General features: G+C 42.5%; 1 protein-coding gene across 1 annotated transcript in view; it reads right to left on the reverse strand.

The window, feature by feature from the left end:
• Nucleotides 1-15,963, reverse strand: part of OTULIN (OTU deubiquitinase with linear linkage specificity) — a 47,839-nt gene that overhangs the window by 29,912 nt on the left and 1,964 nt on the right. The window contains exon 2 of the mRNA XM_084621869.1: nucleotides 7,813-8,043. Within this exon, the coding sequence (XP_084477995.1) occupies nucleotides 7,813-8,043 (231 nt within the window). The remainder of the gene's footprint in view (nucleotides 1-7,812; nucleotides 8,044-15,963) is intronic.

Genomic DNA, 15,963 nt, shown 5'->3' on the forward strand with positions numbered 1-15,963 from the left:
CCTAACCTAGTCTGCCTTTTCGTGAAACTATCGTGCCTTATCTCCACTATGTTTTTACAGTGGGAAGGCTAATGCATGTTCGTTACTCTACAGTAAAAACATTTTCTTAGCAGTGAGAAGACACACTATGCTGACACAGAGGTGTTTAATGCACCATTATTGTTCATGGCTTGACAACTCTGACACTGATTGTGGGGAGAACATAATCAAAAATATTTGCACCTGAATGTCTGCAGTGTGTGTGCGCACATGCACGTGCATTTTCCCCCCTCAATTTCCCTTATTCCCTTCCCTTTACTTACTAAAGGCTCATCTACATAGACATGCTAAAGCTGTGAAGTTAATACCCAAGCAGACCTGTCATAAATATAAAGGGAAGGGTAAACACCTTTAAAATCCCTCCTGGCCAGACGAAAAACCCTTTCACCTGTAAAAGGTTAAGAAGCTGGGATAACCTCACTGGCACCTGACCAAAAATGACCAATGAGGAGACAAGATACTTTCAAAGCGGGGGGAGAAACAAAAAAGGAATGGAGTCTTAGAACTTAGTAAGTAATCTAGCTAGATATGCGTTAGATTCTGTTTGTTTAAATGGCTGATAAAATAAGCTATGCAGAATGGAATGTATATTCCTGTTTTTGTGTCTTTTTGTAACTTAAGGTTTTGCCTAGAGGGATTCTCTGTTTTGCATCTAATTACCCTGTAAGGTATTTACCATCCTGATTTTACAGAGGTGATTCTTTTTACTTTTTCTTCAATTAAAATTCTTCTTTTAAGAACCTGATTGCTTCTTCATTGTTCTTAAGATCCAAGGGTTTGGGTCTGTGTTCACCTACGCAAATTGGTGAGGATTTTTATCAAGCCTTCCCCAGGAAAGGGGGTGTAGGGTTTGGGGAGGATTTGGGGGGGGAAAGACATTTCCAGGCGGGCTCTTTCCCTGTTATATATTTGTTAGACGCTTGGTGGTGGCAGCAATAAAGTCCAAGGGCAAAAGGTAAAATAGTTTGCACCTTGGGGAAGTTTTAACCTAAGCTGGTAAAAATAAGCGTAGGGGGGTTTTCACGCAGGTCCCCACATCTGTACCCTAGAGTTCAGAGTGGGGAAGGAACCTTGACAAGGCCAGAGCCCTGGCCCGCCTGCCACAGCTGCCCCAAGCTCTGGGCCACCGCCTGGCCCAAACAGGCCCTGGCCTGCCCGCCACAGCTGCTCCGGGCTGCTGGCTGGCCTGAGCCACAGCCTGCTGGCCAGCCTGAGCTGACCTGAGCACTGGCCCGCCAGATGACCCCAGCCTCCCCAAGTCCTGGGCAAGCCCTGAGCTCTCGCACACTTTGCGGGGGGGAGGTGGAGCAAGGTCGGGAAGAGCAGCACGAGCAGGGCCATGGGGGAAGAACAGAAAGTGGGAGCAGGGCCTTGGGGCGGGCCTTATTCTAGGCATCCAGACGCCTATCTCCCACCAAATCCCCAGAGCGACTCACCAATCAGGGCAGATAGGCCGGCAAATGCCTATTTTGTGGGTTAGGCCCAATCTGGTAGGAGTGCTCAGGGGCTGCCTACGAGATGGGGTTTCATTCAAAGCCTGGCCAGAGAAGGAGGTGGGGTGGTTGTGCCATTGCTCACCTTATAACCTTTAGCATAGCGATTAGAGCACCCACCTGGATATGGGAGGCTCCAAGTGCAACTCCCTCCTTGGCAGAGGGAGAGAGAGGATTTGAACAGTGGTCTCCCACATCTCAGGTGAGTTCTCCAACCACTGGGCTGAAACTTACAAGGAAGGCACTACCACCAGCACCTCCTCCAGCTGCTTAGCACCTGCCTAGCTCATTCTGACACAAAACAGCTTAGCGCCTAAGACGCCTGAGTCCAGGAGAGTGGTTCCCAGCTGCGGATAGCTCGCATGGATAGGTGCCTCCTTGCAGTCCCAACTTCTGTGAGAGGGGCAAGGCTTGGGACACGTGCCGCTCACTGGCATCTCCCATTGGCTACATTGGGGGAATACAGCTAGTGAGCTGGCTTTTGTGAATCACGTTCTTAGAAGACAATTTGTCCCCATTCATTATATAGGGAGCACAGGCACCTAACTCAGCTTTTGTGAATTGCAGTGTTGTTCCTGTGATTTTCTAGCTAGACACTTAAAAATTAGGTGTTGTGATGCTCAGCATCACAATGCCTAAGTCCCGGTATGAATCTAGCCCTTATGCCCTTTCCTCACTGCTAAAAAGGGTGATTTTTTTTTAACCTCAAAGTAACTAAGGTACGTGAGCTATTCTGAGGTAAAAACACAGTGAGGTCAAGGCACTTCAGTTTTAGCAGTGAGGAAAAGGCCTGAGACAATATCTCTGAAATAAGATCAGAGGGAAGTGTGTTCATGTGTGCAGAACTGCAAATTTTATGTTGAAAACTAGTTGTTCAATATGTGTAACAGTGAGAAAGGGGGAAGTCTGTATAAGGAACAAAGGTAATTTTTCTGCCTAATAGCTTGTGTTTAAAAAGTATACATAGTATTCCAAATACTGTTTACAATGTGTTATGCTGTTTTCAATGTTTTGTGTCTGTTAAGTGTTTGTTTAATATAGAAATTGTTTGGCCTAATCTATACAGGAAAGACACTAATAAAGAATATCATCTCCATTCAGGGTTTTATATAGAATAGTCCTGAGGTTTAGCTCTGTAGAATGCATTTCCAAACTGCAAAAATACCTTTCTTTATTTGTGTCTAAATTTAAAATAGAGATTTCACAATAGTAGCAAATTGTGCCTGGAGTGCCCCCATCCTTGTGTCTCTAACCTCTGTTTGCCAGAAGCTGGGAGTGGACAAGGGGTGGATCACTCCATGCTTGCCTGTTCGTTCCCTCTGAAGCATCTAGCATTGGCCATTGTCAGAAGACAGGATACTGGGCTAGATGGACCATTGGTCTGACCCAGCATGACCGTTCTTATATTGTTAGCCAGACTACAAATTATGACAGGGCGGCAAAAACCAGTACCTAGAGATCAGTAACTACTATCTGGAGCAAATTGTGCTGGGAGCAGTTTGAAAACAATACACCAACATCACCCCTTGCCTGTGATCTACAGTGTCCCTGCATCAGACATGCAACTTCAGAAGCAACCCCAACATCAAAGAAAGTGATTGCAGAAGATGCACATTATCTCACTCCTGAACCACAAGTATACAGTAAGCCTCTTCTTCTATCATGCTCAGCTGTTGATGCATGCGTGAAAAATGTCTCTTTTCCCTTCCTCCACTTCTCCTATAGCAAATGTGCAGAATGCCTAATGTTAAATTAATATCGCCTTAGCTCACTCCCATGCCCTGCCTTCAGCACATGCATGCTGACAATGGCCATTTCCTCCTCCTCCCCGCCCACTCCAGTGATATCATCAGCCCTGCTACGATGCTGCTAGGCAGCCCAGAAGGAGTTGGGCCATACCAATTTCACAGGTGGGTAGTGAAGAAAGAGATAGGACTTGCGGGCAATATAGAAGTCAGGAGGGAGCAGGCAGGTGGGATATAGAAGCTTGGGCAGGGATGGAGGCAGTGGGGTGCCATATGCAGCTTCCCATGGGCTCAGGGTACGCAGAAGAAGGGGAAACCATGTTGAGTCACTCACACACCTGTCACACATGCACACAGGCAGAGTTACTCCTGGGGGAATTCTGCGCCAAAAAATTAAAGTTCTGCACACAATATTTTAAAATTCTTCACATTTTATTTGTCAAAATAACACTACATAATCACACCAGTTTCAATTATTTTGGCAATTTATTTCAAAATATCTGTCAGCAAGTATGTCTGTAACAATACAGACACACCCAAAAATTCCCCCAGAAATAGAGTGTTAAAGAAACCCCTATGACAGCCCAGTTCCTGTTTCTCTGCCCCACTCCAGAGCCCAGCAAGGGGGCCAGATGCCCACAACCTCCCTGCCCCCTGAGCCCAGTAGGGGGGCCAGACACCCACAAGCCCTCCACCCCCAGAGCCCAGCCAGGGTTCCCCCCCAGACAACACACCCAAACCTCCTCTCCCCCAGAGACCAGTCATGGGGGCCCCCTGCTCAGATACCTGAACCCCCTCCCCCCCAGAGATCCAGAGGGAGAAACAGCCTGATGCTTGGTCCCAGGCTTGCATGGAGTTTCCTGCGCGCTGCCATCTCCTTCCGTTGGAGTGCTCGGAACTGCAGCTGCCAGGAACCCTCTAGCTCCCTCCCCCCCCCCCCCACGGCCTTGTCTTCTATGTGTGAGCTGGGCTCTGCTGGGTCCAGCAGCCTCTAGTGGCGGCCAGCAGCACTGCAGCCCGTTTCTGTGGGGGGAATGAAATTCTGTGTGCACGTTAATTTCTGCAAAATTCTGCATTGCGCAATGGCGCAGAATTCCCCCAGGAGTGCAGAGCGCAGGGGTAGGAGAAAACAAGAGTGCTCTGAATAAAGGAAAATGAGAAAGGACTAGAATGAGAGCCTGTCTGGGTAACACAGAGCCTGATATGTCTGGGGAGAAACAATTCAAGCCAGACCTGGGATGCAGCAGTGGGTAGGGAGGCAGATGAACACTTGTAGTGCTATGCAAATGCAAGCCTGGGCTGCAGTACATAACGGCAGAATGGCATAACAAAGGAACTGCCCCTCTCCACTGCGCAGTGCACATATTCAGTTTTAGGCAATTTCTGAGGAAGATACACAGAAATGGAAAGGGACTACAGAAGCAGTCCAAATTAACAAGAATTTATCGGAGACATGAAAAAAAGAGTGAAATAGCTAAATGTACATATCATTTATCATTGGGAGACATGAATAGTTAGCAGGTATTTGAATGGGGTGTGCCTGAAAAGGAAAGAGAAATTAAATCTAAGATAAAAGCAGAGGAAGCAACTCGATATAATAAGAGGAAATTATGAAAAGCCTATATAGGTTGAAAAAAATTAGTGATAGTAATTCCTTTGACATCTATGTCTGAAAGAAGATAAATTGAAATAACTAATACTCTGAAAAGATTATAGAAAGCCCATGCTATTATTTCCATAAGAAATGGCTATAGTAATGTCCATAGTAATATAGTAATGGAGGTTACGTAGAAAAAAAATCAGCCTTTACCGGAAAGTGAAATGTTAAGGAAATCACTTTTTCAGTGACATCACCAGTGATTTCTAATAGTCTAAAACAGTGTTTCTCAAATGCGGCCACCAGCGGCTTTTCTTGCAGCCACATTCTCCTGGACAGTGATGAAAGGGTGGGGGAAGAGGGCAAAGTAGCACCCCCTTCTCCTCCCCAGTGCTCCTGGATGCATCGCCTTGGTGTTGGTTGCTGGAGCCAACAGCAGGGGTTGGGCCCTGCTCTCTTCTGGAGTCACCTGGGGCACACTGCTGTAGGAGCAGGCAGCCTGTGAGTTCCCTACTGGCTCAGGGGCAGTAGAGCTCAGGCTTTCAGCTTCACCCCAGGCATGATGGGGTGGCAGGCTCTGGCCGCAGGGCTTTGGGCTCCAGCCCTGGGCTCTGACTGCGCAGAGGCAGGCCCCAGGCTCTGGCCCACGGGTCTCAAACATGTGGGCCACATGCAGCCCACAGAGTTATTTGCTGCGGCCCACCCAGCTCCCCGTCCCCCCTCGTGCCCCCAGTGTGCCCCATCCCCGCTCCTCTGCCAACCTCCAGGCGCTTTCCACCACCAAACAGCTGTTTGGCCGTGCTTAACGCTTTCCAGGAGGGAGGAGGCAGGGCAGGGGTGGGGATTTGGGGAAGGGGTTGGAATAGGGGTAGGGAGGGGGCGGAGTTGGGGTGGGGACTTTGGGGAAGGGGTGGGAAGAGGCGGGGCAGGGGTGGGGCCTCATGGAAGGGGTAGAATGGGGGCGGGGGGCTTTTGTATCTTTATATGAAAAGTTGTCAGTAATGCAGCCCTCGGGCCAATGTATTAGTCCTCACGTGGCCCTCATGGTGATTTGAGTTTGTGATCCCTGCTCTGGCCGCAGGGCTTCAGGCTCCAGCCCCCCCATTGCCTATCCCCTGCCCCGATCTCCTCTGGCCCCCACTGCCTTCCATGACCCTCCATCCAGGGCTTAATTTGAACCCAGGCTTGCCAGGGCTGAGTAAATCTGCTGTGAAGTGATACTTGTATGTTTGTTAATATCACCTTTCACAACAGACTTACTAGCTCGCAATAAGTAAGTTACAATGATTTGGTTTTCCTAAAGCTAATTAAGTATTTTAGGAAAAAGTGTGAGAGCGACCACCAGCAAGAGTTGATGGCCGCACTCTGACGCCACCAAAAAATTTGTCCTGAGAACCCTGAAAGGAGTTAATGCCTATGTACAGTCCAATACTCTTTTCTATAGCAACGTAGAATTAATCTGGGCAAAAACATGCTGAAGAAATCTAGGGGAAATAAACACTAAAATATAGGGAGAAAATAATCAGAGGAGGAAAAGGAAAAAACACAAAACTAAATAACGTTTTCACTTTAGAGCAAATTGTTTCAAATGTTTTGAGATGAGCTATCCATTCGTAAGTATAGTACTCCAAGAGTTTCTTCTGCTAAGACAATGAGAACATTGCACAAGGACTGTATAATGTAAAACCGAAAACACTAATGACCACACTCATAACATTCAAACAAAAGACACACGAACGAAGGTCATAAATAGAAAAAAAAGACTAATAAAATAAATACTTTTTGGAACTACAAATACAAGTCAGGATTATGCTCAACATTTTTTTGAATACAGTCAGGGCCTACGCTGTTAAATAGAGAAGAAAAATTATGAGGACATCAGTGTGAATAGACAAAAAGTGAGAAATATAAGTTTTGAGAGAAAAACTAAAAAAAACCCACCATTTTGATCAGATTTGCCATGGGATACGAAACCTTTCATTTATAGATCCCCAGTTCAAACGCAGCCAACCTTTGTAGTGACCGAAACCTGATGGCTACTCTGTGTCCTATATAAAGTGAGTTAATGGACTTAGTCTAGTTCCTAATGAACTGGTGCTTGCATCATAAAAACTATCACAATTAGGATCCTCATTGGCAATTTAAGATGAGAGGCCAAGAATCAAAGGGTCAGATAGTGCATTATTCTCAGTACTAGAGCTGGACCACTTAGTTCACTAGGATTGAAGTGTGTAGCAGGGATGCTGAAGCAATTTTTATAGTGGGGTGCTGAGAGCCATTGAACCAAACTATAAACCCTGGATATAATGGGTTATATCCATTATTATTATCCAGCAGCACCCCTAACATCCCTAGTTTCAACACCTACGGTGGGGGCAACACTGGTAAATCTACATTTGCACAGCCATTGTTCCGGCTATATGAGTTCTATGTACAGATCTATTTTAAATCCTATTCCTTTCACAAGCATCAAATTCACAAGCACTCACAAAGTTGAAAACTGGAAAGGAATAAAGACTTTTGCCTTCATGCAGTATCTTTTTCCCTCAAAGGGATACAATTTTTCTAGATAATATAGGTGAGAATAAAAAGAGGAGTAAATACTTATACAATAGTTTGAAAATGTTCTCATATAGAAAAAGAGAAAAGAACTTCAATAACTAGAGAATGGGTATACATCTAGCACACAGTAGCATTTAGCACATATGTAGCTCACAATTTTTAAAGAGGAGGACACTTGTATAAGGATATCTGAAGTCAAAGTGATCTAGGATGGCACTATCCTCTGTAAAATAGTAATGTGCTTATCTGTTTAGACAAATACAGGGTGCTGGGTTATTTTTTAATATTCATTTTTAAAAATGCTTTGAATATACTGAGACATTCAAACAGAAGGCAATGCCATCAGAAACATATAAAACAAAACCCAAAACGTTACCTTAATTTGTCAGAGTCTTCAGAAATGTTACCATCTTGCTTTTCCTGGATTAAATCTCTGTTTGCTTCCCCTTTGCATGATTGTAGATTGCTCTCCTGTGGAACTTCTTGGTTTGAACAACTGTTTGATCTAGTCCTCTGTTTTAACGTGGGTTTCTGTTCACCATTCGCTACTTCTGGATTACTCTTTCTCTGGCAGCCATCCCAACTTCGCCAAGTGTTTCCCATGTTTCTATAAATAACATTTATATTTCAATGCCATTAGAATTATCAAAGTCAACATCTTCTAAGATTTTAATTATTTTCTTAAGACGTAGTCTTTATTGCCATTCTATTACCAGCATTTTAACAGTAACACACATGTAGGAGTACAGGCTAAGTTGTTGACAGCTGTCCAAATGTAATATTGAGTATCTCATTAATAAGTAGGGTTTTAAAATCTGCAGGATGATGCAAGCTAGGTAATTCTTCTTACTTGTAAAAGAGAAGAATATACTTTTTTTTTTTTTACACTAGTAATATATTGCTATATTGTCACTGATAGAATCTACTATATTGAGACCTGGTTACCATGAAAGATTGTATCTGCAAATTTTTTGCTCATTCTTTATGGAATTATCCCCACATGACACCCAGGCCTACACAAGGCACTGATTGTGTTTAATTGACTCAAGTTATTCCTTCACAAATTCTGAAATGTAAGTCAATCTAATGCTGTTAGTGGTTGCATTGATTAGACTGCCATACACTACTGTTGTGAACATGCCACATATACAATTAGGGTTGCCAACCCTCCAGGATTGGCTGGGAGTCTCCCGGAAGTGGCATCAATCTCCTGGTGACTATTGAAAGCAATCCAGGAGTTTTTAATAGGATATTTTAAGAAAATGACATTATGTCATGTTGGGGGGAAAAAAAGCTCCTGAAATAGCTTCAGTCAGAGTTGGCAACCCTATACACAATGTGTGCGGTAATCTTTTTCACTTGCTAGTTATCTCATTAACTAGCACACCAAAGATCCGAACAATCGCCATTTGGCAATTCGGTGTTTATTACTGGTCACAGAACACTATTAGAACAGATATTTAAGATAGCACTATTCTTGTACAAATTCATCATGTCTGCAATAACTGAATAATAAACCAAATATACTATTCCATTTACCCTTAAAGTGGAATGAATAAATGCAAAAAACACTCCTAAAAAAACCATGCAGAACAAATAAAAAAGGAAAGAATAAAATCGTTTAAAACTAAATGTATGGAAATGTAATTCCACATTTGGAGTTGTCATCTCATAGATAATTAAGCACAGTATCCATTCATTTTGTTAAGCAACTTTCATGAAAGTTTGGATCCTGGTTCCTGGGAAGCCAGCCAGCTCTGCAACAGACTGAAATCTACTTTATTAGATAGAAAAGGAACTTTTAAAGAGTAGGCCCTAGTTCGTGTTTTATGATTTTGTTTTGTATTATAATCATTTGTTTCCATCATTCTCTGTTGTCCCTAGTAGAATCTCTATTCGTTCTTAAATAAACCATCTTTCACTGAATTACACGGGCTGTGTAGTTTAAATGAACGGTGGTTAAAGGTAAAACTAGGGAACACTGCTCTTTTGGGTGCGGAGGATCTCTGGGATTTCTGAGAGTGGCCAATTTCAGGGAAAAATCAAACGCACAACTACAAAATGGAGAATAACTGGCTAGGTGGTAGCACTGCTGAAAAGGATTTCAGATTTACAGTGGATAACAAATTGAATATGAGTCTAACAATGTGTGCAAGCTGCGAAAAAAGTCTAATATTGTGGGGTGTATTAACAAGAGTGCCACACGTAAGATGTGGGAGGTAATTGTTCTGCTCCATTCAGCACTGGTGAGGCCTTAACTGGAGTATTGGGTCCAGTTCTGGGCACCACACTTTAGAAAACATGGAAAACTGGAGAGAGTCCAGAGGGTAGCAACAAAAATGATAAAAGCTTTAGAAAACCTGACCAAAGAGGAAAGATTTAAAAAACTGGGCATGTTCATTCTTGAGAAAAGAAGACTGACGGGGGACTTGATAACAGTCTCCATATATGTTAAGGGATGCTGTAAAAACAATGAAAATCAATTATTCTCTGTGTCCATTGAAGGTAGGATAAGAAGCAATGGGCTTTATCTGCAGCAAGGGAGATTTAGGTTACATATTCGGAAAACTTTCTAATGATAAGGGTAATGAAGCTCTGTAATAGACTTCCAAGAGAGGTTGTGGAATCCTCATCATTGGAGGTTTTTAAGAACAGGTTAGACAAACGTCTGTCAGGGATGATCTAGGTTTATTTGGTTCTGCCTCAGCCTAGAGGATTGGGCTTGATAACCTCTGGAGGTCCCTTCCAGCCCTACGTTTTTTCTAGGATTCCACCATTTACAGCTGAATGGGAGTCTGCTCCCCCCCCCCCCCCATACTGGCAGATGATTTGGCCTTGGTAATAATATATGCCTTTGTTACCTCCCAACTGGACTACAGCACCATAGCCTATTTTGGCATAAAACAGTAGCCCACAGGAAACTACAACTAATACTGTGTGCAAACTTCAAAGATATCTTCAAATCACTACATTGGCTAGCCAAATAATATCCTATCTAGTTGAAGATTTCAGCACTTACCTTCAAAATGCTTAAGGATTTGGGTCTACAATGCCTAAAAAAATCATCTAAAACACCAGGAGGAGGACCATTATAACCTTGCTCCTCTGATGCAATGCAACTGTGTACTGGAAAAATAATTATTTTATGCAGGAGACACCTTTCTTGGAGGCTAATCCAAGACTGGAATGAATACTGGCAGAATCTATGAACTATTTTAAGCTTCACCATCTTCCATTCCAAGTGCAAGGCACACTTGTTCGACCTTGCCGTCACTAATAAAAGTACATACCACAGCATACATTAAAAAAAGAAAATCCACACACAATTAGGAAGAGGAAGAGAGAAAGAAGAAATCAGTGATATGAGAACTGAAATAAATACTGTGGTAATACATTTTTGCCCAAGTGCTCGCAGCTGCTTAAATCTTGGTTTTCTAGCTAACTGGTACAGCTGTAGGGAAGCACGATACTTTATCTCAGAGATCTTGACTGTCTCAACTCAAGCTTTATATACATACAGTGCCACTGACATGCAGACAGCTGATGGGTGAAAGGCAGCAGCCAACACTAGACATTTTTGTGGGGAGAGCTCAGTTTTGGTCAATGACCCACAGACAAGCCATTTCTCTTGTGAACATTTCCATGGAAGCTTGAATATCTATGCAGAATAGACAGAATGAATTGGGTGTTAGTTGCAATGTCTCATTTGATTTTAGTAAAAGTTAAGGAAGAGGAATTGGCTCACACACTCATCGAATGGCTTTAGCACCATTTTGAAGTTTAAGAAATTTACACATGCAATGCTACACAATGTAAAATTCAACAGAATACTGTGGCTAATTTTGTAGCTCTGATGCTCTCTCATAAACAAAATAAAACCACAATAGCTTCAGTGAGTCAGCATCCTGTACTTGTCAGTTTCTGCTTAGTGGACACACAGGCCTGAGCTTTCATTTAAAATGACACCCAGCAAAGAAACTAGTAGTTCTGATTATTTAATTTTACCTTATTTAATCCATCTCACGGCTTGACAGATTTTTTTCTTCCTCATTGAACTGGCTCCTGTACACTACTTAAAAGTTGCTTTAAAGTCTTGTGGAGCACAGTTTGAAGCTCCAGGAGTGACTAATTCTGCTTATGACTTCTGGGGAATGCCCTTGAGAGAAAATAGATGGGAAATACCCACCAACGGATACGAAGTGTACAATACAAGATAAATTATATGTTTTTGTGATTTATACAAACTTTTTTTCCCTTTTTATTTTTCAGTTTGACAGAATTTGCAGATCTGTTTCCAGAAAGATTTGCCTTCCACTTTTTGTGCTAAAGATATATAGTACTTTCTACCCACACTGACAATTTGCTATTTAATATTCTGAACTTCCTTGGTGGAAATTATGGATGGGCAATGGAATGTGAAAGAGTGGACATTTCTCACCATGGAATAGTTTAAACAATTACAATAATCTATCTTTATGGGCGACAGGGGATGGATAACTTGATGATTACCTGTTCTGCTCATTCCCTCTGGGGAACCTGGCCTTGGCCACTGTTGGAAGACAGGATACTGAGCTAGATGGACCTTTGGTCTGACCCAACATGGCCGTTCTTATGTTCTTGTAGGAGGAATTTGATAATGCAGTTCTAGGAGCTCCAAGTAATCTAACCCTAAGTTCTCCACCCTGCCTGCCTGGTATTAGCATCTAACCTAGCAGGCTGTACATCTTCAGGATTTCACTTAACATGGTTCAGACTGTGCCCATCAGTAGTTCGCCAGACTTCTCTGATCCTCCATTTTTTGCCTCTCTCAGTGCAAGTGAGGTTACTTCTGCTGCTCCTGCCGTCAAAAAAGCCTTCCTGTGTCTCTCTCCTTCATCAGCTTGCAATCATTTCACACCTTAGCTACAAGTATCTGTTTTCCCTTGCTATATACTATGCAAATTCTTTCCCCCGCTATTATTTATTATTCTAAAGTGGGATCATTTATGAAAATTCTATAAAGTGCTTTGTGATCAAATTTGTATGGCAGATGTTCTACCAATTATAAATGTGTAATTACTTATTTTATATATGGTAGAGTTTACCTAATTCCTTCTCTGAAGAGATGAAATTAGTCTTCTCTGCCCCCACATAAACTAAACCTCCCCAAAAAATTTCATTTTGGCTTCAAAGTCCAAATCAGTGGGTGGCCACAGACTGTGTTTTCCCTGGTTGGGTCCTTCTTGTCATATCTATGGTCCCCAAACCATGGCTAGTGCAACCGCAATGACCTAGTGTGTGTGTGTTATATTGCAGCTGGATTGCATATTTCGGCAAATTTGATAGCTATGCTTTTTGGGCAGCTCTGGCATCCTTCAGGCTTATTGGCAGCTGCATGCTGAGAGATGAGTTACAGCCTGTGTTAGAGGAGTGGGTGGAATAAATGTCTCTTTCTCCCTACGGCCTCTTCACATATTATTCCCACAGAAGACCATACCTGGCCAGGATTCTCATGCTCTGAAAGAAGAGGGTAAGAACTGGACAGATAAAGAGAGCATGTTGACTACTGTTATAATCTAAACAAAATGAAAATCTGAAAAACTGATCACTTCTGCTCATGGGAAGTATTCTCAAAAATACAACATGCTATCCAGTGATCCCGGACACTACCACCTCCCCCTCTTCAGGAACTTTCAGTTCAAGCCCTCTTCACCCCTGTGTTAAATATAACACGTTTCAAGCTTCCCCCAGAGGACCGCAAAAAATTTCCCATTTAACACAAAACCAGGAGGAGAAGCAAACATAGAAATGAAGAAATAATAAATAGAAGATTGGTTGGTATTAAATGTGAAATTGCTACAATGAGGGAGAGGAAATAAAAATAGATAGAAACAGAGAACATAACCAAGCAGATGCCCCGTTCATGTCATTGAAGTAAGGATGGTTTGTTTTTAACCTGCTGTAATGTTACTTTTCATGCTCCCTACAGGGAGGGTTTAGAATTGAGGTTAGGAAGAGAATTAATCCATGAGGAAATCACTGTCTTAAGTAGCAGTCCACAATAGACAAATGTGCACTCAATGTGCAAATGAGATGCCTGATCATGTTCCTGAGTTAGGCCTGAGGATTTCACATTTTGCCCAGGAGAAAAGTCAGCTACCCCTGTACCACTTGTTAATTTTAGTTCCAGTCTTAGAATAAAAAGTCTTCTACCACCGAACACATACATAGGCAGAGCACTCCTCCACCATTGTGCTGTAACCTGGAGGGAAGCCCCTCAAGGGACAAGGTAATTCAGTCTTCTTTACCATTAAATCACTGGCCTCTGCTGAGACTGCTAACTGTGAGGGTAGTTTTTGGTGATAGGGATACTGGTCTTCTAGAATTGTAACAACGCCAAACTTAATTTACACAAGAAACATCAAACAGCTGTCAATCTGGGCTGAATCTGCAGCAATCGAGGCCTCAGTAAAACTCCTTACCATCCATCCCTCTCTCTCATAAAGCTTTCAAAGGTATCAAAGATCAAATACAAGACAAGTTTTCATTTAGTGACGGATGAGACCGTTTTCTCTGTTGCTCCCTTGCATAGTGTGTGGAAAGTTACCTAATGCCATTAAATAACAAATAAATACTACCAGTACACAATTGATTATCTGACACTTTGTGATCCTAGGAACACTTAAATTAAGCTTTCTTTAATCAATTTTTTTATTAATGTAAATGTTTATTTTCTGTAACTTAAAAAAATTATGAAGTTTAAAATAGCATTACAAAGCCCCATCTCAAACAATAACAAGGGCTCCCTCAATCAGATTCTCAGGTAACAGTGTGAGGAGGAGTGTTAAGAAAAAGTGACTGAATTTTTTAAAAAGATGTTAATTACCTATGCAAAAGTCTATAACCATAATTACATTTCAAGTGTCAGTTCAATACAGGAATAGCTATCAAGGTGGAGATTCAACTTCTGTAAATGCCTAGATTACATAATATATAGGGACAGACTTTTAAAAAACTGCTTAATAAAGTCAGAACATAAAATACAGAAACAACGTAATGCCAAATTCAAACCAAGTCTCTAATCAACAACATGATAAGGTTCATTTTCAATGGACCAAAGCTTAGTCTATCAAGATCATGCAAGAAGTCTTAAAAAAAGCAAACAACAAAGAGCATCACTAATAATGAAGCAAGCCAGTTGATATTTTCTGCTCTTCAACATCGATATCTTCACTTTATCCAAGATAATAGTCACAAGATATGTTACACTGTGTTTCCAAGCCAATATGGAACACTAAAAAGAAATACAACGCCTGCAGTCACTGTGGATACAGGACACAGAAAAACCTCTCCCTTCCAGTTGGCAAGTTAGTCAGTTCAGTTGCCACCATCTGTGTGCATCTATTGCAAAAAAAGAAGTGTCAACCTTCTTCTGGGACAAATATTTTTAAAAAGCCATAGGATTTAAACATCCCTGCACCCAATGATATTCAGCGACCCACATGTTAGATTGTCCACTGGATCAGCATGCATCATGGGGGGAAAGGGAGAGACGGGACAGAGAAATCCAGAGATCCAACTAAAAAGGAAATAAATCACATGGTCACTAGCCCCTGGCATTACTACTGATTAAGGGAACATGCACTTTGGTCATCACTTTCTATCTTGTCAAACTCAGATAGAATATGTCTCACAGTATACCAAGCAGACAGTAAAATCAGGTTAGGTTTAGAAAACATACCCTTCATGTCCACCCATGTTAACCCTTGCTCTCATCAAGCAAACAGCTAATGACATCTTGAGTTCAGGACCCAGATGGTCCATGAGGTCATCATCCCCATTGGTCCCAGACCCACAGTCACTACGTCTCAGGAACATTAAGGAAGGTAGCCGCCAAGTGACTAACGGGGGGGGCGGGGGAGGCTGTGAGGACTGGGAGGATGATAGTGGCTGCTGGGAAATCCCCACACCCACAGCCCTCAGCAGCCTGCTCAGAATGTGCTAGGTTTGCTCATAGAACACTGTGCTCCTCAACTCCAGAGACTAAAATGATCACTTTGCAGCACCTTCAAAGCATAGGGTTCCCTCTGCTGTTAGTATTTGTATTCACTGTGGGACTTCATTCAGGTGACTCACAGATGTGCCCAGAGCCTTTCATAGATGCCACCTCAGTCCCAGGTGCATTCTTCCTAGTGGCTGCTTGGTTCTTCTCAGAAGGCTGCTTGATGACACGTCAGGCTCCCACTTAGAAGCAAGCCAAAGCCTCAGCCACAGACAAAATATTGTCAATCACCAATTCTATACTTAAGGGAACTTTCCAAAGATTTAGAGGCAGTATTTGATAACCTCTCTATGAAAGAACAGGACCTGCTGAGTTGCTGGGACTTTATATATTAGAAGGAATTCTTCTAATGGGACTAGTGACCTAACCATATCTTGTAAAATCTCTGGTCAGCAGCTCAATTCCCTATGAAAGGGAGCACGTGAGAAATGGCAATGCTAACAGCTAACACAGAGGGAGGCAGAACAAGGACACACAGGTATCCAT

The sequence above is a fragment of the Lepidochelys olivacea genome, assembly GCF_965140295.1.
Source record: "Lepidochelys olivacea isolate rLepOli2 genome assembly, chromosome: 2".
Classification (NCBI taxonomy): Eukaryota; Metazoa; Chordata; order Testudines; family Cheloniidae; genus Lepidochelys; species Lepidochelys olivacea.